The following is a 26,896-nucleotide window of genomic DNA, read 5'->3' on the forward strand; positions in this document are numbered from 1 at the left end:
GCCGGACTTGGGATGCCCAGGGCCGGCTCGACGTATGTTCGACCAGTGCGATTGAACAGGGGTGCCACTCCATAGAGGGCACACCCCTCCCAGCCATTCCCGAATTCAGTGGGACAGCCACATTTTTCGGGCACTGACTCGCTGTTCCACCCACGGGGCGAAGTATCCCGTGGGCGGTTGGTAGGTTGGGCACCTCCACCGCCGCAGCTGTACAGCGGTGCCGGCCCTGGAGAAGAAGAATGGATGCCGCGCGCATCCATTCAGTATGGGAAGAGGGGGCAGCCCAGCTTCTGACGTAGTGCTTGGCTCGCCCCCAGCCTGACGTTAACGGGAGGCGTGCCATATGGACGCCTTCAAATATCATCTAGGGGCATGGTATATGGTAATTACACCCCCCCCATTTTTGCACACGCGCGGTTAAAGGGAGATGAGCTGCCGTCTAGCAAAGGGCGCGGCTCCCCCTGGAGCCGGCCCTGGAGATGCCGCTAGGGCAGGGTTTCCAACCACGGTCCTCCAGGAACACTAACAGTCCAGGTTTTTAGGATAACCATACTTGACCAGAGGTGACTTGATTAGTACCTCAGTTATTTTAATTTAACCATCTGTGCTCACGCATGGATATCACTAAAACCAGGAATGTTAGTGTTCCTTGAGGGCCGAGATAGGGAATCACTGCGCTAGGGGGTGTCTCAGTACAAATACCGGTGGCTGCAACATTTGCATATTTTCACACCACCAATGCGTACAGCAGTGATTTTCAACCTTTTTCAACTTGCGGCACACCAAACAAGATTTTAAATTGCTTAGGCACACCTTCAGTCCCGCACAGGAAAAAAAAACACATATTGGCCCTCATGGGGAAAAAACACTCACAAACTGGCACCCCACAGGAGAAAGAGTAGACATTGGCCCCCACAGAAAAACAAAACACACACATTGGGCCCCACAGAAAATAAAAATAAAACACAACGGCCCCACAGAAAAAAATATAAACAAAATGGTCCCCACAGAAAGAAAACAATCACATTGGCTGGCTCCCACAGAAAAAAAAAAAAAAACGATCATATTGCTCCCCACAGAAAAAATAAAGTAACCAGCAGAGAAGGCTCACTGTCGTCCCTGTTCTGTCCCTCAATGACTAAGCACACAGGGCCTGATTCAGAGCCGGACGATCTGAAAGAGCGCTCGCTCTGAATCAGGGCGTTTTTCTTTTTTTTGTGCGGCCTCTTGGCCGCTTGCTAAGCTGTGGGTGACCATTGCGACCATCGGGGCTTGCAACGAGACCCTTGTGGTAGGGTCCCGTTCCCGCAAGCCCCAGTGAGCTTTCGGCTCTATTAGAGCCGGAAGCTCACCCACTGACACCACTCGTGATGTCAGTGGGGCCGCCCCCAAACGGCAGACGTTCCTTCGGGAATGCCTCCGTTTGGTCAGCCACCCCCCGTGCCCGCCTCCAAAATGGGGCAAGCTGTCAATCAAAATCGACAGCTGCCCCGCTTTGGTGCGAGACCCGTAGTGACGGATTGCCCATCGCTAGCCGGGTCTCGCGCATGCACGCGTCGGAGCCGGCTCCGGCGTGTGCATGCGCAGTGGCCAAACATCGACCCGCTCGCGAGCGGGTCTGAATCAGGCCCACAGTGCAGAGCTGGGAGCAGTGTGCAGGCGGGCGTGCGTGACCTATGTCACGATGCCGCGTCTCCAAAGGTCTTGGCCCGGGCACGTCCAACACTGCCTGGGCCAGCAGTACTAGTAAAGTCAGCTCTGACTGCAGTGAAATTGCGGCACTATTGACAACCGCTCGCCACTAGTGTGCCACAGAACAGTGGTTGAAAAACGCTGGCGTACGGGAACGCAGCCGTGCATGCATCATCGTCCACCTCTGAATCAGACTCAATGTAATGATGTGAGCAAGGGAAAATTACAGTAGCTAATAGTGTGTTTACAATAGATCAGACTCCGCAGCAGAAATCTTGAGTGAATAGAACTAGACGGATCACCAGGTGAGACTAAAGGCCTGATTCAGAGGTGCACGCTGTTCATGCGCGGATACGATTTCTTTCGGATATGCACTTGTGAAAATTCGCTAATGCCAGTTTAGGCATTCCCCATGTGCTGTAACCTAAGAGGGACTGATAGGGGTATTTTAAGAGAGGAGGGGTCCCCATCCTCTCTGTCAGAGCAGTAGATTCTGGTGCCAGAATCTACTGTGCATGCGCGGGTCTCCAGGAAAATGGCGCCTGCACCTTTTTCCCGGGGACACATTTTCTGTGCATGCGCGAGTCACCTGGAAAATAGCCGCCGCCATTTTCCCTATGATTATTTGCTGCTCTGCAGCACCGGTCCAGCGCACACCGGAGTTTACGGAAAGGAAAGTATAATGAAATATGGGTGCAGGGTGTGCAGCAGGGCCGGACTGGGACTAAAAATAGGCCCTGGCATTTAAAGAGCACACAGGCCCACCTTGTGTCAGCATCTGGCTCCTGGCATAGACTCCTCCCCTGCGACTGCGATCCCATACGCCGTCGCTTGGATTTGCAAAGTTGCCAGTGGGAGTCTTAATACAAATCTACTGCATCATTTGCACATTTTTGCACAGCTGCTGCGTACAAATTCGTAGCTATGGCGGCATTACCGTACATCTCTGAATCAGGCCCATAGTGCATGCACATATGTTTTCAGTACTGCCAAGAGCTCTGATGCCACCCTAAAAGGTGTGCCCTATAAGGCAGCAATGTGATACCAGTTTTACTCTTCTGTGGCAATTCTGGAAACCTTACTATGGGGCCCATTTATCAACGAGTTTTATTATATGCAAGAGCTTTAAAACGCGTTGTCAGGGGAGTATCTATAATGGGTACGGGGTGTGCGATGCACCCGGTCCAGAGGGGCCCCGCACACCCTACACCCATATGATCTAAAACCCACCTGTCGGTGGTCCCGCGTCGGGTGTGAGCACTGCACAGAACACCAGAAAATGGCTGCCGTGGTCATTTTTCCTGCGTTCTGCGCATTCGCAGTACTCTGGGCACACGCTAGTGCCCACAGTCTACTGACTCTGCGGTGGCCGGCCAGCCACGTGAGTTGACTGCCGGCCGCTGGGGAGAGAGGAGGGGGCCCGGCACGGGAATGCACACGGGCCCCCTCCTCTCTTAAGACGCCCCTGCGCATTGTGTACGATAAATGTTGCTCCAGTCAATTAGCTCCCATATTTCAAACAGATGACAGTTGGGAGCTGATTGGCTGGAGCACCATTATCATACGCAATGAGTTTTAAAACTTGTTGCATATGATAAAACTCATTGATAAATGGGCCCGGATATATCCTATTTTGCACCTGTAATGACAACATTCCTGATTTCACAGAAATTGCAATAAAACACATACAATATGTGGCTATATAATATATATCACACTATGCATAAACCATAATCTAGAATTTTAAACCAGGGGGAAGATCTCTATCAACATAAAATCCAGATGAATTATTGATGCAGGCAGTGTATGCAGCACACTATATTTAGCAGGCCCACTTTCATCATTTCATGAGGGACCAGATTAATTATAGAGCAGGGGGCGAGGCCAATATAGAGAGGTGTGACGTCAGCAAGCTCCAGTAAAGCATTATACTAAGTGACGTCATTCCCAATCAGCACGGGGGGCGTGGCCATGACCGTGTATTAGATCCCGGAGTCACGTAGCTCTGCAGTAGAACCGCTTACACCGGGGTATCGGATCAGCCTGTAGGGTGCACGCAGGATACAGGTGAGTGTCAGTCCGATTTATCTGCCCACTGAGGGTGGGTTATTATGGTGCATGATGCCGCTGCTGGCGGAGGAGGAGGCCAGGGCTCTGATGCTGCTGCTGATTACTATTTGTAGCTAATATCTGTGTGTGTTATTAGACCTATCAATGTGTGCTGCTTTATACAAGGTATTCATGTTCTTTAATTGGGATGTGCCTGTGGTTACACTCAGAAGCTCATATAATGGTAACATATGTATAGCAGAAGGACATCTGCGTGCATTACATACATAGGGAATCTGCTAGTGGCTAGAAATGGCTGCTGTAAGCCCTCAGTGGAATTGGGTGTGTAAAGAATTAATATGTAATGATTGTGGTAGTTGTAGGATGGGGATGCGATGCCCTGATTAGGATATGTTATGTGTGAGCCTCTGAGCCCTGTAGCAAAACTGTCAGCTGTGGAGATAAAACTGCTTGTTATGTAAGGATATTTTTATTCCCTGGAGCCAGGCATAACAGTATATAAAACTTTAATAGTTTGAAATGCTGGTGAAAGAGGTGTGTGTGTCTGTCTACAATGTTAAGGCTTGCACAGACTTTTAATGTATTATATATTCTCCTTGTAGCATTTATTTAGGAGTGGGCTTTATGTAATATTTCCATCCCTTATAATTGTGCAAATTATCCATATTTTTGCGTCATACCCCATGCACATCAGGCTCTTATAACAAGTGGAGTATTTAGCTTTCTTATCGTTTGCCAGTTCTAATGTATTTGCTTGAATAATCTGTTAAATCCCCTCTGTTTCCTGACACTGCTGTGCTACATCCTGACACTGTCACTTGTCTATAAATATTGGTGTGTATTCATCCTGAGATGAGATCCTGAATAGTATTGTCAGGTCCCCTTGGAGTTCTTGCTGTCATTTTCTGTCTATGTAGTAATCCCTGAATTTATTGATTTATTTTTTTGTGGCTTGTTTAGAGGGGATTATTATAATTTATGTTAACAGCAGGGTCACCACAAGGTCATTGAGGATGAGCTACAGCCATCATCATCCTCAGATGAGTTTGTCAGTGTACATAGCCTCTGATGTGGCCCTCCTTCTTCCTTTTTTATTTAGCACTCTTATTTTGAAACAGATGGTGTTTACAGGCCACAGAGGGTGACTTATTTCCACTGGAAAGCTGCTGCTTGGTTTAGTTGCTACGGTAACCTACAGTAGATTCTGTCAGCATAGGAGCCATTTTGGGCTGCTGATGACCTAGAACAAAATGCTACAGGGGCTGGATATTTCCCTATATGTAACTGAATGTACACAGTAATATTTTGTCTTTTCTTTTACTGTGCACTTATGTGTTGTCTGTCTGTCACCATCACTGCCCATACATAAAGACATGCTTGGGTTTTAAATTGTCTTTATTTAGAACAGCATCAGGTGCATAAAAAAAGTTAACATGGAGTACAACAACTTAAGGGCCACGTTTGCTAAAGACCAAACATATTATAATTACATATTGCAGAATATAGAAGGTTCAGTAATGGCAATTTTCATCACAAGATATGTTTTTGTTTTAAATTTTAAGCCACTCTTTCTGAGAAACCCATATGTATCACTGGTAACTGTTCCCAGGAGAGATGAGGATATTGTAGCAATGTCACCAAGATTTATTAGAATCTAATCTCTTTACATATCTCCATAGCTGCTATATTTGGTTGGTTAAAGCATATTAACTTTAAGAGAATGCGTTCTCAAGGAGTTTGCAATGGCCCAGAGCAGGGTTTCCCATACTCTGTCCTCATGGTCTCCCTAATTTGGGGTACACACTTGGCTGATGGATCGGCCAGCGTTTGCAGCTGTGTGTACACACTTGCCAATCGGCTGACCGATATGTCTGGCCACAGGAACCAGTTGTGACGTCATTGTCGCTGGTTCCTGCCACCAACATATGGGTTGGTCACCTGTACATATGCAGATGTGCACGATATGTCTTTTAGGTATATTGCATCTACCGTGCTGCACGGCTGATGCGATATCCCTGAACTACATCGTTCAAATATATTGTGTACACACTGGACGGCGGTTGGAACGATATATCGTTCATCAGCTGTACGGATGCTACATGGTTCAATGTGTACCCAGCATATTAGTACATTGTGCGCACCCATCATTTATAACTGCATTAATACATAGGAAGAACTGGTAACTGCAGCACATAACGTGTGCAGTTACCGGTTTCTTGCCTATCGCCGGTTCATACATCTTCCCTTGAGTTTGGGGAAACCCTGACCCAGAGTATACAGGATATATCAGTGGTCGCCAACCTTTATTGGGATGTGAGCTACTCGAGAAAAATAAAACCTCCTGAAGAGCTACTAACATTTACAAAAAAAAAAAAAAAATCTGGCTATTAACTGAAAAATGAAAGGTCATTTAATGAAAATGACAAAAATGGTTAATAGAAAACAATGCATTTCATTAATACAGTGATATTGTTACACATTTCACTCTTAATTACCGGCTTCAAGGAGCTAAGTACAGTAGAGGAGCAAAAGATGTAGGCAGGGCTGCTGTGATTTATCGGCAGGGTTGGGCAGGAGTCACTCGCTCCAAATGCAGTCGACTCCTGTGATGTCCAGATGGTGTCCGTCACGTATTGTCGCCCTATGGCAACTACCTGATGCGCTTCCCCGTCGCTCCACCCACGGCTTTGCCAAAGGTCACTTCTTCCTGGTTGAATAACTAGTACTGCAGCTAGAAGAGCTACCCAAATTACGGCCGCGAGCTGCCGGTAGATTGTGAGCTACAGGTTGTGTATAATAAATATATATATATATATATATATATTTATTCTCTCCCTCTCCTGCACTTGAACAAATAATTGATTGGTAAAACCATAATCTGAGGACCCCTTTTTGTCTTTCTTTAAAATAATTTAGTTTTAAAAAAAAAAAAATTATATATTTTCTCTCAATTTCTTCACAGAACCTACAAAATGACCCACCAATACCCAGCACTCAGTGCTGAGCAGAAGAAGGAGTTGGCGGACATAGCACAGCAGATTGTCTGCAAGGGAAAGGGTATTTTGGCTGCAGATGAATCTGTGGGTGAGTGCCCGTGAGAAGCCCAGGTTTTATGTCCTGAAATGGTACATGAAGTATGTCGTAGCTATTGACAATTAATATTTTGACTTACACATGATATTTTAGTGGGACAGTGTCCTGTTAGTTTATTTGGGATAGGTGTTTTTGTACATTGATCTAGAAGTTCAATATACCCAAGCACTTTCTTCCTGGTATGCCATATTTTAATGGATAATTGAGCATATGAGGGCCCTGCTGCTGGGGAACCTTCCAAGAAATCTTGTGAGGTGAGATCCATACTCTGGTGATGGCTGAATACATTCTCCCTGCATTATGTTATAGCAGTCAGTCTTTTGAGAAAAGATGTATGTGTTCAATTGTTTGTGCTTACACTCCCTGCTATGTACAGGCAAGTACGGCTCTGGTTTCCATAGCTACAGCACAGCTATAATTGTATTTTGCTCGGTGTATAATGCTACATAAATCTTTATAACCTAGGGAGCATGGCCAAACGGCTGAACGGTATTGGGGTAGACAACACGGAGGAGAATAGACGTCTGTACCGACAGATTCTCTTCAGTGGTGATGAGCGTATGCAGCAATGCATTGGTGGTGTCATCTTCTTCCACGAGACCATGTACCAGCAGGGGGACTGTGGCACCAACTTTGTCAAGATGATTAAAGATAAAGGCATTGTTGTTGGAATCAAGGTGAGCAAATTAAGAAATTCCCAGTGTGTCAGTTAGAAAGTACTTCTATTTAGGTTATACGTGGTGATCTTTTTCTTAAGTTGCCAAAATAGATCTAAAGGTCACATTGGTCAACCTATGATCACCATAGATCAGGTGTACCGGGATTCTGACTGCTGGCTTTATCGCCTTCGGGATCTTGTACCCAACCTATACTGGAAGTGGGGGGGAAATCTGGTCCATTACATGATGCGTGGCAAAATTGGAAGAGTTCTGGCTTTGGGACTGAGCGTGTAGAATTCTTTCAGGCTACATGTGTGCTTGTTAATGGTATTGGAAGATATTGGCCTATGTGTGCCGTCTTATTCCAAATGCTTTTATGAACTGCCAGATAATGGTGATGGCAAGCTTTTGGCCGTCGGGCACCATTTATGATACGCACACACAAACAGGCTATTCACAGATGGTGCAGATCAGTAGTTCTAGGATAAAGACCAAATTGATAAGCCTTCATATTTTCTGTGGTACAGTGAACAGTAGCAAGACACTGATCATGCGAGGGACATTTTCAGTTTAATATGGTATGTCTGTATAATGTTTTAAGAAGAGAAAAAAATCCAACCCTGGCACTGCCCTGTGAATTTGCTATTGGTTGGATCTAATTTCTTGGTAATGTGCTAAGGAAGAGAGTTGTCTAAATACAGCGATTGATGTTGGCTCATCTATAGGCTTAAAGAATAAAAAAAAATCACTATTAAATCCGGCATAAATTACCCACAAGCTGCCACCAGAATGACTCCTGGCCCCTTCACATTATTTGTCTGCTAGCTGATTTCTGCTTTGCAGCCTATGGAGGTGCTAGCTGTAATCGGGTTACTGTAATTATGCTTAGGATCACTGTGCGTCTAACTGGATCTGTTAGTGTTTTCAGACACTCTTGAATAGTGCACACACTTTCTAGTTATTATATCCTCAGACAACCGGGATGTATAAGAATATTTCAACAAAATAAAACTAGAAGGTATAACGTCACTGCCTGTCTGCTGGAATTGGAAGTTGGGTGAAGGTCACCGGCTATTCCACTTAAGTGTCTAATATTAGAGCTATGGAAGTGGTCTAGATAAGCCTGAAGCTGCAACAGTTACTGTACTGGAATATATCTAATAACTAAGCAGCAGCTTTCTGCAGGCTAATGGCTTATTCATACTCTGACTTATAATTATCCTATTATGTGAATAGATAATGTTCAAGTTTTTTTTTCTTATAGGTGGATAAAGGTGTAGTTCCTCTTGCTGGCACTGATGGGGAAACTACAACGCAAGGTAAGGATCATGATTAAATTCTAGTATAGTTTGAAGAGTAAGTGCCTCCCCGTGGCCATCAAAGGATAGGGTGTGTGCCAATATATGATCTGGGTGCCTGCTGGGTAAAATTGAAATAATGTGAACAAACATATAGGCTTTGAATGGCAGATACACTTTACAGTCATCAACACAGTTACTTTTTAAGCTAGTGGTTAAACTGACACTTGTCGCTAGGAATGAGGAAGAATCTGTTGGGGCAAAATTTAAGTCTAAACAAATAAGTTATTGTTCAAGCTGTAACAGCTAAAATGGCACTGCTCTCTTTATAAAGCCAACTTAAAACACAGCCTAAAACTGGTGTTGTAACAAGGGTGGCATGACATTTAGACCTCTTTGTGCAAAGGATGTACTTTGTGGTAAGCTAGGGTGACATTATAAATTACATTTTTAATGATATACTGTTTGCATATTAAGGTTATATTCACAGGAAAAGGGAAAATAAACATTTAGCTCGTGCTGCCATTTTGAGACAGAAAATAATATTCCTGTTATTACAGCCTAGCCATTCCTGTGCTTTGGCACACAAATGGCATGTGCATAGGTGGAATCGGTATAAACCTCTATACGCTCCTGCCTATACCTTCTAAATCCTGCCTATACCTCCTAGAATTGACGCTATTTGCGTAAGCAGTAATACAGTAAATAAATGCCTTCAGACCTTGAAATGTGTTTCCAACGCACAAAGGTTATTGTTCAACATAAAAACAGTAGGTTACACGTTGTGATCTAAAAACAATTTAGCGCAAAGAAATCATACAGACCCAAGGTACAGTTATACATACGCACGCGCTCTGGGACCAATTACCGGCATCTACAAGAAACCTCCGTCAACAGCGTCAGCAAGAAGACTCCAGATTGGGGTCTGAACGCACATTTATACCCTTACAGGGATATACAATAGGCAAGTTTGGCATGATTCCATTGGTTCTCCGTCACGGTGTTTCTGTTACAGGGCATTTAACAGGTCGATTCAAATGGACACAGGTCAGCCTCCAACAGCCTTTTGTCTCCTTTTTCCCCGTTGCATTCAAATCTAAGCTGCTAACATTACATAGTACATTTTAGTGTTTTAACTCTCTACAGTCCATAAGTTGAGAACGCATGTTGCGATCTTCTCCCCGATGACACCGGACAGAGTAGATCAGTACAACACCAAACACGGTTTGCTTATCATGTACTAAACTTTAGATATCAAATAGTCTTTATTTCACAACATTAGTAACAAATGAATAAACCTTGAATATTACACTTTGAAGCTATGGAACCTTTTATGTGAGTGTGCAGTGTGTAAGTATTGGGGTTTGGGAAAAGACGCTAGATAGATTTATGTAACTTAGGGAAGATGCGTACGCATGAAGCTAATAAACAGCGTCCATACGTGTGTATGGGGTATGGAGAAATATGGGATCGCATGATGCTAATAATAGCATCGCCGTATGTACTTAAGTGTGAGTTTTCTCTAAAATGGCGCTGGGCGGCCATTCGCAAAATGGCGTCGTGCAAATCTTATTTTCTAAGATGGTGTCTTGTGGCCATTCGCAAGATGGTGTTGTTCCAATTCTAATTTTAAACTGATTCTGTCTCAGCCAATTATCCAGCTTCGACAGGGTGCTTAACCCTAACATCCCCCACCATCCCTGGGCTAAGTGTTCTACTTACCCGTCGTGGACGAACGGGATGGCGGGGGTCGTGTGTTCAGACGTCGGGATTAACATAGGCGTCAGTATTTCGACACCTATGTTAAATCCCTTGTTGGAATTACACTATTGGGAAGCCGGCGGTCTGCATTTCGACCACCGGCTTCCTGACCGTATACCCCATAGGCAATAGATGTTTTAGGACATATCCATGTTATATGAATTTTATGCCCTGGACATACAGCTGTGCTCACGTAGATGCGCCTATTTAGTTTGTTGCCGATCGCGGCACAAATGTGCTTGCGAATCGCGCTATGTTTGACGCTATGGCGTGTCCCCGCTTGCGGGAGTGCATCTCCATAGGATTGAATGGAGACGCTATTGCGCGTCCCCGACCATGGGAAGGCACCACGCATGGCGCGACTCGCTGCTCTATGAGCAACAATGCAGCTGGGCCCATCTGTACTTATCTTATCTTGTGCTAAAAGTCCTGTTCACCATAACAAGTGAACCAGTGATTGCGCTGAGCAAAAAAATTTGTGGGCCACAGGGACCCCTCACTCTAAAAAAAAAAAAAAAAATGTGGGTCCTTCTCCACGGTTTCTGGGTCCCATCACATATTATGGGGGTTGAGGGCAGGAAGCAGTTGGGACAGTGCTGGGGTTAGGTAGCAGGTGGTTAGAGGGGGGATAAGGGCAAACAGCAGTTGGGGTAGAGCTCGGGGTAAAGTCAGGGACACAAGCAGCTTCTGCTGATAATGATTGAGGCATGCCTATATTCTGTGTGCGGCTGTATCTGCATGCAAAATACTACATTAGTGTCAGTTGCTGTGACACTGTAACGTAGCATTTTGTATGCAGATACACCCATGCAATCTCTGATTCTTGGAATAGTAAATCAATGTAAATAAAGCAGCCTTAGAATTTTCCTTTTAAATGAGGCTAGCTTTTGGAAGTGCCAAACAAAACCATTGCAGAGCCCGTGAATATCGTCCTCCCACCCCCCCCGTCATGGTTTCATATAATTGCATGTATTGAGTGGGCTTCCTATCAATGCTAGTGACATGAGGTAGACGTGGCTGTCTATTTTGCGTCCACCACATTCATTTTGAATGTTCTGTGCTAGTGGGAACCAACTAAATTGCACTAGAGCACCTTTGGGTTGACCATAATATGCAATCGGAGGTAATGGTACTTGGCTATGTAATGGTAAGCTGATAAAAACACTTACACATATGAATGATCATTAATATGCATATAACCTTTTATGGTGCTACGGAACCCTAGTGCTTTATTAGGAAAATAAAGTGAAGAACTGGTGTTTCTGTATGAAGCAGGGATGGATACACTGTTTCGTTGTTTATCTGTAATCTGGCCCTGTGTTGTTTTTTTTTTGTTTTTTTTTTAGGTTTGGATGGATTGTCAGAGCGTTGTGCTCAGTACAAGAAAGATGGGGCTGACTTTGCAAAATGGAGAAGTGTGCTAAAGATTAGTGAGCACACCCCTTCTTCCTTGGCTATCATGGAAAATGCCAATGTACTTGCTCGCTATGCCAGCATCTGCCAGCAGGTAAATAGTCCACTATATAAATCCTTTTTTTTTTTTTTTTTTGCAGTGAGGTTAAAGAATGTTATTTGGAGGTGACTGAGTACATTGGAGAAACCTGTCCACCCAAATCTACTAACTCTCTTCTCTTGCAGAATGGTATTGTTCCCATTGTGGAGCCAGAGATCCTCCCTGATGGAGACCATGACCTGAAACGCTGCCAGTATGTCACTGAGAAGGTGTGTGATTTTTCTTAGTCGCCCCTCCGCTATCGTCCTGCAAAATAAGAATAAAAAAATGGCCACTATAGAATGTGGGATCTGACACTGGAATGTTATCAGTATTTATATTGCAGAGTGGCTATATAAGAATCCTAAACTTAAGGGTTATGATCTGTAGGTGGCTGTTGAAATTTTAGATCTATGGGGTCTATGATTGGTTGGGACTTTATCTACATTCACTTTATCGCCATCCAAGGCTTCGTAAATAGATCCCTAGATCTTATGTGAAACCTTTTGATAAAGCATAACTTGCTGCAAGTTGTATTCCTGATTAAACTGTTGCTCAACTACCCCCCACTGCCTTTACAGCTGTTTATAATGGAATAAATGTTGACATGTCCTGTCTAGGTTCTTGCTGCTGTGTACAAGGCTCTAAGTGATCATCACGTGTACCTGGAGGGAACTCTACTGAAACCTAACATGGTAACTGCTGGCCATGCTTGTCCAAACAAATATAGTTCTGGAGAGATTGCCATGGCAACTGTAACTGCCCTTCGTCGAACTGTTCCCCCTGCAGTCCCAGGTAAGGGCCACTTATCCTCATCCTGCTGTACCATTCTAGGCTTTGTAGAATAATGAAGTAATAATTGTAAGTATAACTCATGGGGTGTTCTAAGGCTTGCATTACAGTGCTGACCACTGTCACATGGAACAAGCTTTACCGTTCTGGATATCAGTAGCAATAGTATGCAGCTTAGCTACACCCCACCAAAAATAATAATAATAATAATAATAAAAAATATAATATATGTGTATGTGCTACGATTTCTGTTACTTGTCTTTGGGTCTGATTTACCTCCCACAAAACAGCCTGTGACCATCAATCACTTGCAAAGAAATCCTCACTACAACCTTAGTCTCATTTGATCGCAGTGTAATTGTTGTGCGTGCGCAATCCCCACTCCTCGTCTCTGAAAGGCAGAGCGGAGGTGTATAAGGCAGGGCCGGCAAAATAATTCTTAGGGCCCATTACAGTGAAACCAATGATGATGACTTCTCCCTCTACAGACGTCCTCCCTCCATGGCTGGCAGTGCACATGCGCAGTCTGCCAATAATCACTCAACTACGTGAACATCGATATAGTGTCCATATCTGAATCTGGACCTTTGCACTGTATTTATAACATACACTTAATGTGATCAAGATGCAGCCTGCTCTGTTGCTCAGACGTGTATGTGTGTGTTTCTTAGGCAATAGCAGTTCTTAAAGTCGCATTTGTAAGCAAATACCCATGCAAAGATGTCTATGAAAAATGACGACAAAAGAGCGAAGATCATAATGGAAGTGTCATATGAAATCTACACCTGGGACATATTCAGTTGGACGTGAGACTTTTGCCGCAAATCTTACTGTCTATTGTGACCAATTTGTAATTAACGCGGCTTTGCGAGCTCCCGGTTCTCACACTATCCAACTGAAAAACATTGGGCGCAATCCTTTTTTCTGCAGTAACTCATGGGAAATTAAATAAAATGGGGAAATCTACCTGTACCCTAAAAAACTTCAAATAAACAATGGATAACAGTATAGATGTGTATTACTGGCACAAACAAATATTTTGCATTTTTCAAAATATTTAAAATGGCTGCTTTGTGCATTTTAATAGTGGAAGAATGATAGACAGCTATTTTTTCCTTTTTAAAATGCTGTAATTAAAATTGGGGTGCATAAAAATGTCAAAAAGTTAATTTGTGAGACATTTTGAAGACCCTTTTGTAAGCTGTAAAAAAAAAAAGTTAAAAGCACCTGCCCATAACCAGGGTAGGACTATATTTAAATGGGTATTGCACAAATCAAATCTACCAGTGAAGAATTTTCAAGGTAACTTTGTGGCATGTCTTCCATACTGTAAAAGTGAGAGCCTTACCTACATAGAGCTCTTCTCCATCCTTATTCCAAATGTTCTCTTTGAGATGGAGGGGCCTGCTTAGCAGTGGTGTCATCAATGCCCCTCCTATGTACTTCCCCCTTGCTCATTACAGGTTCACTTTAATGGCTCGGACGCATGCTTGTATAGTGTGCTCAGTAGAGCTCGATCTGGCTTCATAACAGTGCGTCTGCATTCACTAAGGCACTGCAACACTTTCCTTTCTGGAAAAAATCCCCTAAGGGATGTAATTCAAAATGGCGTTCAGATTGTCCTCAAAAACATAATCCCCTTTAGAAATCTGTTTCTCCTCGAGCCAATGTATGAAAGCACATTCTTGGCTTACACAACATGAATGAAACCATGGGAGCGACTGCATTGAAAAGGAAAAGGGGGGGGGGGGGGGGGGAATAAAAGTTGGGCCACTTCTTAGTCCTTTATCTGACATTGACACATTTGTTTGGTCTCTCCACCCCAGGAGTTACTTTCCTGTCTGGTGGGCAAAGTGAGGAGGAAGCCACTATTAACCTGAATGCAATCAACAACTGTCCCCTGGCAAGACCCTGGGCTCTGACTTTCTCTTATGGTCGCGCCCTGCAAGCTTCCGCTCTAAACGCATGGCGCGGGAAGAAGGACAAGGAAAGCGCTGCTGCTGAGGCGTTCATGAAAAGGGCAGAGGTAAGGTCTTCTGTAACTGAACCAGGGGGGTGAGATGTCCCCGGCCTTCTCAGAGAATCGCCTGCATGGTTTTTGACAGGTGTGTTTCAGCCTAATTTCATAATGAGACCATTTAAAGTGTCAGTATGGTTTCTCATTCAATTAAGCTAACTTTATTACATTTTATAAAATTCAAAAATAAGTGAAAGCAGAATATTGTAGAGATGTGAGTCACATGATATAGAGAGTATGGTTAAATAAAAAAAAAAGTTCCCCACAATGCAAATAGTAAGACAAATAGTTAAATATATGGTGTGATGACCCATACCTCCCAACTTCTTAGAACTTTCAATTGGGTTGCCATGCCTGAAAAGGGTGGACGGCCTCACGGGAAGTGCCGTCCGTGAGCCATGCCCCTGTTGGCACACTGCATGCCCAGTGCTCTGGGAGCCTCTAGGTATGCCCCCCAGCCCCCCCTCTGCACTGAATAGATGCCATGCACACTACATCTATTCATATATTCATAGCTGGGAGCCTCCCAACCCCCCCTACCGTGGCCTGCGGGTGGGACCGTGCCCTAAAAGTGGGACCGTCCCACCAAAATTGGGAGATATGGAAGACCAAGGAAACCTTTAAACCACCAGAGGATTAATATAGAGACTTGCATGTTTTTGGTGCAGGCCAAATTTAGAATGACAGCAGCGATCCCATAGCTTATACTTGTGGACCACATGATGCAATACCTTTCACGATCAGCCGCATCATTTACAAGGGTCATATATTTATGTAGACGGAGTGTCAGGCACCAGCCATATTCTAGCAGTTATAACCTTGCCAATATGGCTTTTAATGTAAATTCAGCCACGTGGGTGATCTGCTATAACTGAAAAATATTTAATTTCCCATCTTTTTCTAGGCAAATGGGCTTGCAGCTTGTGGCAGTTACGAACATGGTGATGATGATTCGGGAGCGGCTAGCCAGTCTCTGTATGTTGCCAATCATGCCTACTGAGCATGGCAGCCCATGGACCACTGGCCTGCAGAATTCTCCACTCTGCTTCCTTTGTCCTACAAACGCCATTCACGTGGACATCCCTGCAGCCACAGCTTGGAAAAGCCACAGCCATTTCCCACCTAGCTTCTCATAACCTCACACTGCCAGTATGGAGCTTGTGCTGCGATAGTGGTGGCTCTTGGGTGCAAGGATTGGGTTCGGTACATATCTAGCAGTGTGATGTCATGTTATCTATTTTCTTACTAGATCACTTACTAATAAAGCCTTATGTTTAGAGTAAAACAATGTGATGTTGATACTTAACAAAATGATGTGATCTAACTTACAGCAAATACGTATGGCCTCTGATAAGTCAGATATCGGAAACCTGAACAGTTGAATAAGTTGATGTTAGTACACAAATCTGATGTCACCTGCACAATAACAGACACAGTCCTAGTCTTATTTTGTCTTGGAAAGGTTTTCCCGCACCCATGACTTCATCCCAGGCACAGTTCTGTGAAAGTCCTTGCACTTTGTGGTACATCTGTAGATTGAGTGGTTGTGTGCTACCTATTTACCTAGCAGGTAATCTATGCCATACATAACATGGATGGAACGTGGTAGAACAGATACACCATCAAGAAAAGTTGATTAACTTACTGCTGTGCACATTGTGAAACTAGTGTTGTCTCTGTATGCAACTGATGTACCAAAGTTACAAAAATAAACTATAGTGAAATTAAAACTGGTCATGTTTAATATACTCTTCTTCTATTCAAAATGCTGCATGTAGCTTTGTTTTAATACAAATGTCATTATTCCCCCCCCACCTCCCCCAATATAGGTGAGCGCTGGGCTTGTTGCCAGTATTCAAGATTCATCCAAACTGCATATGAGTGGCCATAGCTTGAGCAACTGTTCCCAGATTATCTGTGTTATCCTGAACCACTGGTAAAATGGAGAGAGCATCCATCCATCCTCCTCCTCCCCTTTTTTCTTCTTTTTTTTTATTACACTATGCTACCTGTCCTCTTGATGGGTTGGGTATGAAATCCCGGCTGTCGGGATGACGCTGGGCAGAATTCAGACACCCATAGGGAAGACAGGTAAGTGTTTTGTAACCCACCACCCTAACACCCCGATACTTACCATCGGGATTTCAAACCCCCTTCGTCCAAATAAAATACCACACCAGATGGGTATTTACACAGTATATGAACGAGAGGTCTCTCTTACCACTTCTTGAGTCCCTTTTACTTAGAGTTTAATTTAGGAATATATTAATTATGTTACTGCTTGACATTAATCCATTCATAACAAGAGTTAAGGCAAATTAATAATGAAGACACACGGCGGGTTCTCATTTTGATTTTATTAATACAAAATTCACTATTTATTCACTCTTTTTTTTTTTTTTTTTTTTCACATAATCACCCTTATTTTGCTGAATCAGTACATACTAACCTATTCTTTTAATGCATACCTAATAATAAAGATTTAATATTTTATATGAACAAAATAACGGGTGCCATACAATAGGACAGAGTTCGTTCTTTCTTTTAGAAATTCAATAATTTTCCCTGTGCATGCAAGCACCTGTGAAGATGGCCACTTATCTAGCGCCTAGAAGTATGGAGATGCAGGTGTTCTTTCAGCTCCCTGCAAAACTTTCTTTCAGGATTATGCTGGGAAGACCTAATTGCCTCATCTGGCCTGATTTGAGCACCAGAGGTAGTGACCAGATCCCTCAGGCCGCAGTCTCCCTGCTATTGAGCTGAAGACACTTGGGGTTCTAGTGTAACAATTAGCTGGCTGTGATCGCCAGTTCTCCCTGTATCTCCGAATGGCACTCAGGAGGCTGCAGGGAAGACATTCTGGTTCACTGGGATGGGGACTGGTGGGACCAGCAGCCCACCAAGGCTCCAGATCACCTTAGACCACCTAAGGCAAAGGTAAGTGTCATTTATTTAAATACATTTAAAAAAAAAAAAAAATATATATATATATATACATATATACTTTGTGCATGGTGCTCCGCTTGAAGGCTTTATTTATCATTGCATTTATTTGTTCTAGTATATTGTGTTCCAGTGCTGTGTTTCACTGCACACAAGGCAGCCTGTGATCTAATGCTCCTGGCTGCAATACTAACACACACATGCAAGGCAAACTACCATATATTTATGTACATCAGGGATATTTAAACATGCGGCCACCAGGGATGTAGTTACCATCCGGCGCTCAGCATAATGGCGCTGGAATCTTGACAGCAGTCAGAATGATGGTGCCAAATTCCCGACCAACGGCATCCCGGCGGTAAGTGTTAAGGGGAGGGTTGGGATTAGAGTTAAGCTGTGGGAAAGCCACATAGCCTTGCAACTCTGGAATTGCTTCCGATTATAGTCCGGAGCTGCAGCACACCAGACATCACTGGTAATACATTTATACTCCCCTGGCGCACTGCTGGTTAACCTTTACTGAATTGCTGCAGTTGGCACCAAAGCCTGAAGGATTAACCTGCCATCTTGGAAACCTGCAGTGGCAAACGCAGGATTTCTTGGGCGTTTCTCAATTGCTTGATTTTAGAGTGAGTGTGGCCTGTCCATTAAGAGGGCATAATGAGGACTTATCCAGCTTTAATGTGTTACATACAAAGTATATTTTGTTGCATAATTCCAGTATATACAGGACCAGCGATCACAGTAAGTCCTCAGATGCGGCAGCAGGAGCAGAATGTTTTTTTTTTTTTCAGATGTGGGCACCATTCCTGAGCATTGGAGCAAGTCAAGGAGTCTGAGGGAGCAGCAGAAGAACTTAGCACTGCCCTGGACATATATGTACAGTCAGGTGCACAAATATTGGGACATTGACAGAATTTTCATATTTTGGCCTCTATTCACCACCACAATGGCTTTGAAATGAAACAAACAAGATGTGCTTTAACTGCAGACTTTCAGATTTAATTTGAGGGTAATTGCATCCAAATCAGGTGAACGGTGTAGGAATTACAACTCTTTCTATATGCGCCTCCCACTTTTTAAGGGGCCAAAAGTAATGGGACAAACTAAACAATCCTAAATCTAACTTTCACTTTTTAATACTTTGTTGCAAATCCTTTGCAGGCAATTACAGCCTGAAGTCTGGAATGCATAAACCTCACCAGACACTGGGTTTCATCCCTAGTGATGCTCTGCCAGGCCTCTACTGCAAATGTCTTCAGTTCCTGCTTGTTCTTGGGGCATTTTCCCTTCAATTTTGTCTTCATCAAGTGAAATGCATGCTCAATCGGATTCAGGTCAGGGGATTGACTTGGCCATTGCATAACATTCCACTTTTTAGCCTTAAAAAACTCTTTGGTTGCTTTGGCAGTATGCTTCGGGTCATTGTTCATCTGCACTGTGAAGCGCCGTCCAATGAGTTCTGAAGCATTTGACTGAATATGAGCATATAATATTGGCCGAACACTTCAGAATTTATTCTGCTGCTTTTGTCAGCAGTCACATCATCAATAAATACAAGGGAACCAGTTCCATTGGCAGCCATACATGCCCACGCCATGATACTACCACCACCATGCTTCACTGATGAGGTGGTATGTTTTGGATCATGAGTAGTTCCTTTCCTTCTCCATACTCTTCTCTTCCCATCACTCTGGTACAAGTTGATCTTTGTCTCATCTGTCCATAGGATGTTGTTCCAGAACTGTAAATGGCTTTTTTTTTTTAGATGTTTGGCAAACTCTAATCTGGTCTTCCTGTTTTTGAGCTCACCAATGGTTTACATCTTGTGGTGAACCCTCTATATTCACTCTTGTGAAGTCTTCTCTTGATTGTAGACTTTGACACATATACATCTACCTCCTGGAGAGTGTTCTTGATTTGGCCCACTGTTGTGAAGGGGTTTTTCTTCACCAGAGAAATAATTCTTCTGTCATCCACCACAGTTGTTTTCCGTGGTCTTCCGGGTCTTTTGGTGTTGTTGATCTCTCCGGTGCGTTCTTTCTTTTTAAGAATGTTCCAACAGTTGATTTGGCCACACCTAATGTTTTTGCTATCTCTCTGATGGGTTTGTTTTGATTTTTCAGCCTAATGATGGCTTGCTTCACTGATAGTGACAGCTCTTTGGATCTCATATTGAGAGTCGACAGCAACTGAATGCAAATGTCACACCTAAAATCAACTCCAGACCTTTTACCTGCTTAATTGATAATGAAATAACGAGGGAATAGCCCACACCTGTCCATGAAATAGCTTTTGAGTTGATAGTCCCATTACTTTTGGCCCCTTAAAAAGTGTGAGGCACATATATAAACCGTTGTAATTCCTACACCGTTCACCTGATTTGGATGTAATTGCCCTCAAATTAAATATGAAAGTCTGCAGTTAAAGCACATCTTGTTTGTTTCATTTCAAAGCCATTGTGGTGGTGAATAGAGGCCAAAATATGAAAATTCTGTCAATGTCCCAATATTTATGCACCTGACTGTACATATCGGTCTCCTTACGTACTGGATAGTGTATTATTATATAGTATTAATTATTAACCCTATTGATGGTCTATAGCAGTGCCCCCCTAACAGTGTGCGTTTTCCAAATCTCCTAGTTGGTGCACAGGTATATTTATTACTGGCTGACACATTTTAAAAGAGCCACAGTTGGTGCTAATAATTTAATTTGTTATACTGAGAAGAACATAATGCACTAGTAACATTCTATTATATTACTATTTCTTTTGTGGCCATGGTGTGTGCTGGGGAGGGGGGTTTCCAGGCAGACGGAACCCCCCCTGCGTTTGCCTATGACGGGCTAGAATCCAGACGACAGCCCCTCAAATCCTTACAAAAGCCTTTTTAAAGAAAAGGGTATCTCTATTCTCTACCCCAGGGATGGGGAACCCCAGGCGCGCGTAATCATTTGGTCTGGCTCTCTGAACTTTTTTCTGCTCGCCTCATCTGGCTAGCAGGGTGCCTAGAATGACCCCCTGCAGCCAGAATCTATGCAGCAGTGCCACCTGGAGCATCCTTAGGACGCTTCGGACGGTCACACTACTGCCCTTACATCTCCCCAGAGTATACTCCGGATGCTCCAGGCATTACTGTAATCACTGATGATTGTGAGCCCACCCTGTGTAACGTCACACGGAGGGGGCGTAGTCTGTACCAGGCCCGCAAATAATGTTATACTGTATATCAAAATGGCCCTGGACAGAAAAAAGGTTCCCCACCCCTGCTCTATCCCAACCATTGTTAATTTATTTGCTTTTGTAATATCCTTTGAATTTTTGCAACGTGTATGTGATTTTGTTTTCATTGTATGGTGCTGCAGCATCTCCTAAAATAAAAGATAATAAAGTTATAGAAAACTCTATTTGCTTTTGATGTTTCCCAGAACATGGTCAGATGTTGTGCATGACATTGTATTTACCTGCTGTCACACTTACAAATTTACAAAAAAAAAAAAAAAAAAAAATCATTCTTTTCATAGAAACTTCAAGTACTCATTCCTTGTATGTCATATAACTGCATCTAGTGCCCTACCAGAAATATAATTTACAGAGTTTGACACTTATATGCTGTATGTGGAGCTCGTCCTTGACCTAATCTATCGTGGAGAGAGCTGGGTGCTGTGTGCACAAAATAGCAACAAAGTGAAATGTATATAATACCCTCTAACATGAACAGTGCTAAAATAGTATTCCTTTTTCATCCATATGGGGGATCCCATTACTTCTGGGTTATGCGTAGTGAGGTGTGGAGTCGGACACTAGCTAATTAAAACTGGCTCCCATCCCCTATACAATCCCTCCCCTTCCACCCTAAGATCAGTCTTGTTTTTAATGACTTAAGAGTAAGGCACTGGCTAGGTCCTAGCTTTTAGTTAGGTTTAATTTCTTTACTTTACTGTTTTGTCTGGGTGCTTAGTTCCTGGCAACAAGCACTAGCAGAGTGGGAGTAGATAGGTTTGTGTGAAATCTGTATCCCACGCTAAAGATGGCCCCTGACAGAGTCACCAAACTACATAGTCCCTGGGTCTCTCTCCATACCAGAAACACATCTGAGGGGGCCGCAGGCAGAGAGAAGGTAAGCTTTTTTACAGATCTATGTAAAAGACCTTGTTGCCTCTATGTATTGCATCCTGGCATGCTGCTTTTGAGCAGAGCGGCCAGGTATGTTATTACTCACACGACTGCACTGTAGAGCTGGCATGTCCCTCACCTCGCACTTACCACTTCACCCCAAAGGTTCCCATAGAGTACCGCCGGAGGGCATTACAGAGCAGCAACATGCTTCTGTGGGAGAGAGAGGCTTAATCGGTTCCAGGATGTGGCACCGTTGCACGTGTGGGCACGCCGGGCGTGACGACATCATTCCGGGCCGTGGGTAGTCTCCGGAGAGGCTAGAATTACATCAAGTAACCTGAATGAAGCAGGGCGCTGATGGTGTGCCCGGACACGCCTCCCCCAGGTATTTCAGTTGCAGCAGCTCATGCGGCTTCAGAGCCACGCTGATGAGAGCGGCTGGAGTTCTGCTTGGAGGAGTTTTACAGTAGATTCAGGGGGATGGCTGTGTACTAACAAGATAAGCAATTAACTAGGATTATTACTTATGGGTATTAACCTGGTGATTTTTGGGGCTTATAGTATTGTGATATGTGTATATATAAGCACATTTTTACTGCACTTTTTCTCAGGAAGTTAGGCAGTAACATACAGGGGTATACTAAGATTTGTTTCCCTTTTGGTTTTTGCAAAGAATAAGGACTTCTAGGTGTCTGTTTTTTTTTGCAATTAACAGATGGGTGAATTAGAGTCTTAATTAGCCTTTTTTGCTGTTCAATCAGTGCTACACTTTTCCATAGGAATTTAGGTAGCTATCTGCAGTGGCGTAACTAGGGCAGGGGCGTCGGGGCATGTGCCCTGGGTCCCGCCGGCCACCGCACCGGGCTACTACTGGGGGGACTGTATCAGGGGACCACTACTGGGGGCACTGCATGGGGGGGGCTACTACTGGAGGCGCTATATAGAGGGCACTGCAAGGGGGGAGCTACTACTGGGAGCACTATATAAAAATCACTGCATGGGGCAGATACTACTGGGGGAACTATAAAGGTCACTGCATAGGGGGGAGCTACTACTGGGGGCACTATATAAAGAGTACTGCATAGGGGGAGCTACTACTGGGGGCACTGCATAGGGGGGGACTACTACTGGGGGCACTATATAAAGGCCACTGCATAGGGGGACTGCTACTGTGGGCACTATATAAAGGCCACTGCATAGGGGGGACTGCTACTGTGGGCACTATATAAAGGCCACTGCATAGGGGGGACTGTTACTGTGGGCACTATATAAGGGGCACTGCATAGAGGGGACTGCTACTGGGGGCACAAGGGACACTGCACTGACTAGGAGGGACCGCTACTGGGGGCACTGAATAGGGAGGACAACTACAGGGGGCACTGGATAGGGGGGACTGCTACTGGGGACACTATATAAGGGGCACTACATAGGGGGAACCACTACCGGGGCACTGCATAGGGGGGGTCTACTACTGGGGGCACGAGGGACACTGCACTGGGGGGACCACTACTGGGGGCACTTAATAGGGAGGACCACTACAGGGGGCACTGGGTAGAGGGGGGACCACTACTGGGGCACTGCATAAGGGGGGGCACTGTATAAGGGGTCCTATTGGCACTGCATAGGGGGGGTTCACTACTGGGGGCACTGTATAAGGGGCACTACTGGGGGCCTGCATAGGGGGGATCACTACTAGGTGCACTACTGGGGACATTGCATAAGAGGTACCACTACTGGGGACATTGCATACTGGGGGACTGTATAAGGGGCACTGTATTAAGGTGCATATGGAATGGAAAGGAATGTTCAGAGTTCCAAGAAAGGGGTGTGTGTCATGTTGACACGCCCTATTTTTAAGTGACCATGGCCATTTTTCAGAGCGCAAACATAGGGGGGGGTTCCATTTTTAAATTTGCCCTGGGCTCCAAATACCCTAATTACACCACTGGCTATCTGTACTGGTAAAGGTGCATACACACGTTCAGACACAGCGACGATCAGATAATGATCGTTCTGCATGTATCGGATGTTCGTTATCGAACATCCAACACATGCATTAACCTATAACGACCTGCGATTAACAATCGCGGGTCCCTTAAGTAAACAGGCTAACATGGTCGAAATTGACCATGTATGCCGGTTTGCCCGGGCGACAGACGATGGTCGATAACGACCATTCGTGCCCGCGCATCGACCATCGTTTGCAGGGGCGATAAGGTGAACGATTTCAACGATTCGATAAGATCCTTATCGTTTAAATCATTCGCTTTATTTGAACGTGTGTACGCAGCTTTAGACTTGTCTTGTCTTTCTCAGTATGGATAAGACAGGCAAGGGTTCCAGAAAACAGTGATCACCCACTGTTTATACTTGCTTAAAATGTGAGAAAAAATTGCCAAAATGTACGGAACCCAGACTCTGTGCTGCTTGTTCATGGGGGGATCCATTACCGGGAGGTCCGGCTGAACAGCCGGTGATGCTTGATTGGGCCAAGTCTACGGTTATGGCCATAGGTGAATTACATTGTATTATGACTGGGAAGACACCTAAAACTGGGAGGGTGACTCCCATTTTGATTCAGGAGTTTCAGACTTTGCAACTTCAGGAAACAGCTATTCCAGAGACTTGTTCAGTTTCTTTCTTTAAATGTAAGACGAAACATGTATCTGTTTTCCCAGAAGTCTCACATTTTGATTAAATATTAATAGAAGCCTGGTTAAAACCTGATTCCAAATTTCCTATCCCAAGCTAATTATCTCACTTGCGATTCTGTGAAGAGACCAGGAAAACATGCACTGTTTGGGGTCCTGAGGACAGAGGCCCTGATTCAGAGCCGGACGCTCTGAAAGAGCCCTCGCTCTGAATCTGGGCGTTTTTTTTTTTTTTTGGGCGAGCGGCCATCAGGCTTGCGACGAGGCCCTTGTGGTAGGGTCTCGTGGCCGCAAGCCCCAGAGAGCTTCTGAACCAAAGATTGCTCAGCATAACCCTGTCCACGCCACCCAGGTACCAGAGACCACGCTCACTTATTTGTATCCAGCCGCACACTCTGAGACACCGGAACCGGAAATTCACCTGCAAGCGTGCCTACACAGCTGACCAAGGGACCACAGAGGATGGCAGCTGAGCTCCCGGGTAAGTATCCTCTGTCCGTGGAGAGGTGTCCGCGGCCTCGGTTCCCAGGAACCCCGACCGCTGGTGCGACTGGAGTTGTGCTTCTGTACACCGACACAGGCATGTCCTTGGATGCAGGGACACTGCTTGCTACTCGCGTTACATAGCACACCCAAGTCCAGAGAGATCCCCGTCGCACGCTCAAGCAAGCCTCCCCGGACCCAAAGAAGACATCCCGGGCTACACAACAACAACGGACATTGGGTAAATCCCTACCCCTCACCAGCACTATCACAAGACTAGCGGGACGCCGCAGTCTTTTCATTCCTCTTAACCCTTGATTACCCAGTGACTATAGACTGTTTTCTACTGACTGTGTGGCGTGCACAGGAATAGGCGGGCTATCCCACTTAGCAGTGTTTTATCCGCAATACCAATATATGGACCACTGATCCTTTATTTGCTACTTGTGTTTTATTGTATGCTATACATGTATTTATGTTAACATGCAGATGTGTTTTGAGCTGAAGTAAAGTTAATGACTTTTACCTTACCTATCATTGTTTATGAGCCACATTTGTCTACCGTTAGAGTTCAATCTCTTTATTATACTCCTCGGATATACACACAGACAACACCATTACTGACAAACAGAAATAGTTGTGCGCAGCACTGATATTCATTATAATTGCCCGGCAAATGGAGCCTCCCTGTGGCGCCGGGCTGAGGTGGGTCGGAGGAGGCAGAACTGGTTCAGTCTCCAAATAGAAGTGACGGAACGCAGTTCCGCCCTGTTCCGGCCCACTTTAACCCCTGGCTGCGCGTGTGGAGTACGCCTGTGATGCTTGTTCTGTGTCACTTCTGTGTGATGCAGTTAGAACAGCAGTGCTAGCTGCACCTTACCTTCAGTGTTGCTGCTAGAGCCATAAGGAGTGACTCACGGAGCTCAGCAAAGGCCCATGGGAGGAGCTGCTGCTGCTAGGCTTGTCCATTTCTATCATACTATTTAATGAGTCGCAACTAGCCACTAATGGGCCCAGGAGCAAAAATATGCTTGGTCTCCTCACCCCCGAAGTCCCTACCACCCCTGTGCAAAAGACACTTAGGGCCTGAAATGCATGCAAATTTCTTTGCAATTGAGAATTTGTACGCAGCGGATCTGTCACAGTAGTGGGGATTTGTATTTGCTGGGGTCTTTACAGCTGCATATGAATTTGCAGTCTGAGACACATCCCCTGTGTTTTGCTCGCCATCCCCATTACCTCCCACAAATACTCCCGGTTTGTAAACCTGCATCCAAGTGCTCTATTGTTAATTTTATGACCCCCTAAGCTCCCAGGTCCCATTATAGTTATGTCTCCGATTAAATCACTTCTATGAACTGTCTATAATACATACGTGGTCTCATGTTGTATGACACCCTCTCATTTTGCCCTCTTATAGCCTTATCTCCTAATTATATACATTTCTGACATAGTAGGCTACCTCTTAGTACGCAATAAAGACAATCACTGAGCTGGTATAAATTATTCTATAATCCCTTGTTTCCGCAATACTGTGGTAAAAAAGTCTGCTTTCTATTATGCAAACAGGAGGCTGGTTTCAATTATACCACATAAATTTTATTCAAACACAAAATAAATATATACACATAAATCTCAGTTTAAAAGTCACAGAAATAACAACAATAGTCTCATGAGATAATTTGCATTCAGTAGTATGAAAGCATAAAGTATAAAAAGCTTAAGACACTGTTATAATAACTAGGCTCTCTAAAAATCACATATTACGTAAGGTCTTTATAATTAGTTGCAAGTCTGCAATATAGTTTGTTTGCCAGGCTTAAAG

The 26,896-nt window shown here is 44.3% G+C and overlaps 1 protein-coding gene across 1 annotated transcript; it reads left to right on the top strand.

Annotated features, from left to right (window-relative positions):
- Positions 1–3,638: 3,638 nt before the first annotated feature.
- On the top strand, positions 3,639–16,607 carry ALDOC (aldolase, fructose-bisphosphate C). The gene is made up of 9 exons (XM_088477782.1): positions 3,639–3,759; positions 6,725–6,846; positions 7,321–7,532; positions 8,779–8,833; positions 11,920–12,080; positions 12,212–12,295; positions 12,686–12,860; positions 14,684–14,883; positions 15,779–16,607. The coding sequence occupies exons 2-9, from the start codon at positions 6,735–6,737 to the stop codon at positions 15,872–15,874; spliced, it is 1,095 nt and encodes a 364-aa protein (XP_088333908.1). The 5' UTR covers positions 3,639–3,759; positions 6,725–6,734; the 3' UTR covers positions 15,875–16,607.
- Positions 16,608–26,896: the final 10,289 nt, after the last annotated feature.

The sequence above is a fragment of the Taudactylus pleione genome, unplaced genomic scaffold, assembly GCF_031769625.1.
Source record: "Taudactylus pleione unplaced genomic scaffold, aTauple2 ptg000203l, whole genome shotgun sequence".
Classification (NCBI taxonomy): Eukaryota; Metazoa; Chordata; class Amphibia; order Anura; family Myobatrachidae; genus Taudactylus; species Taudactylus pleione.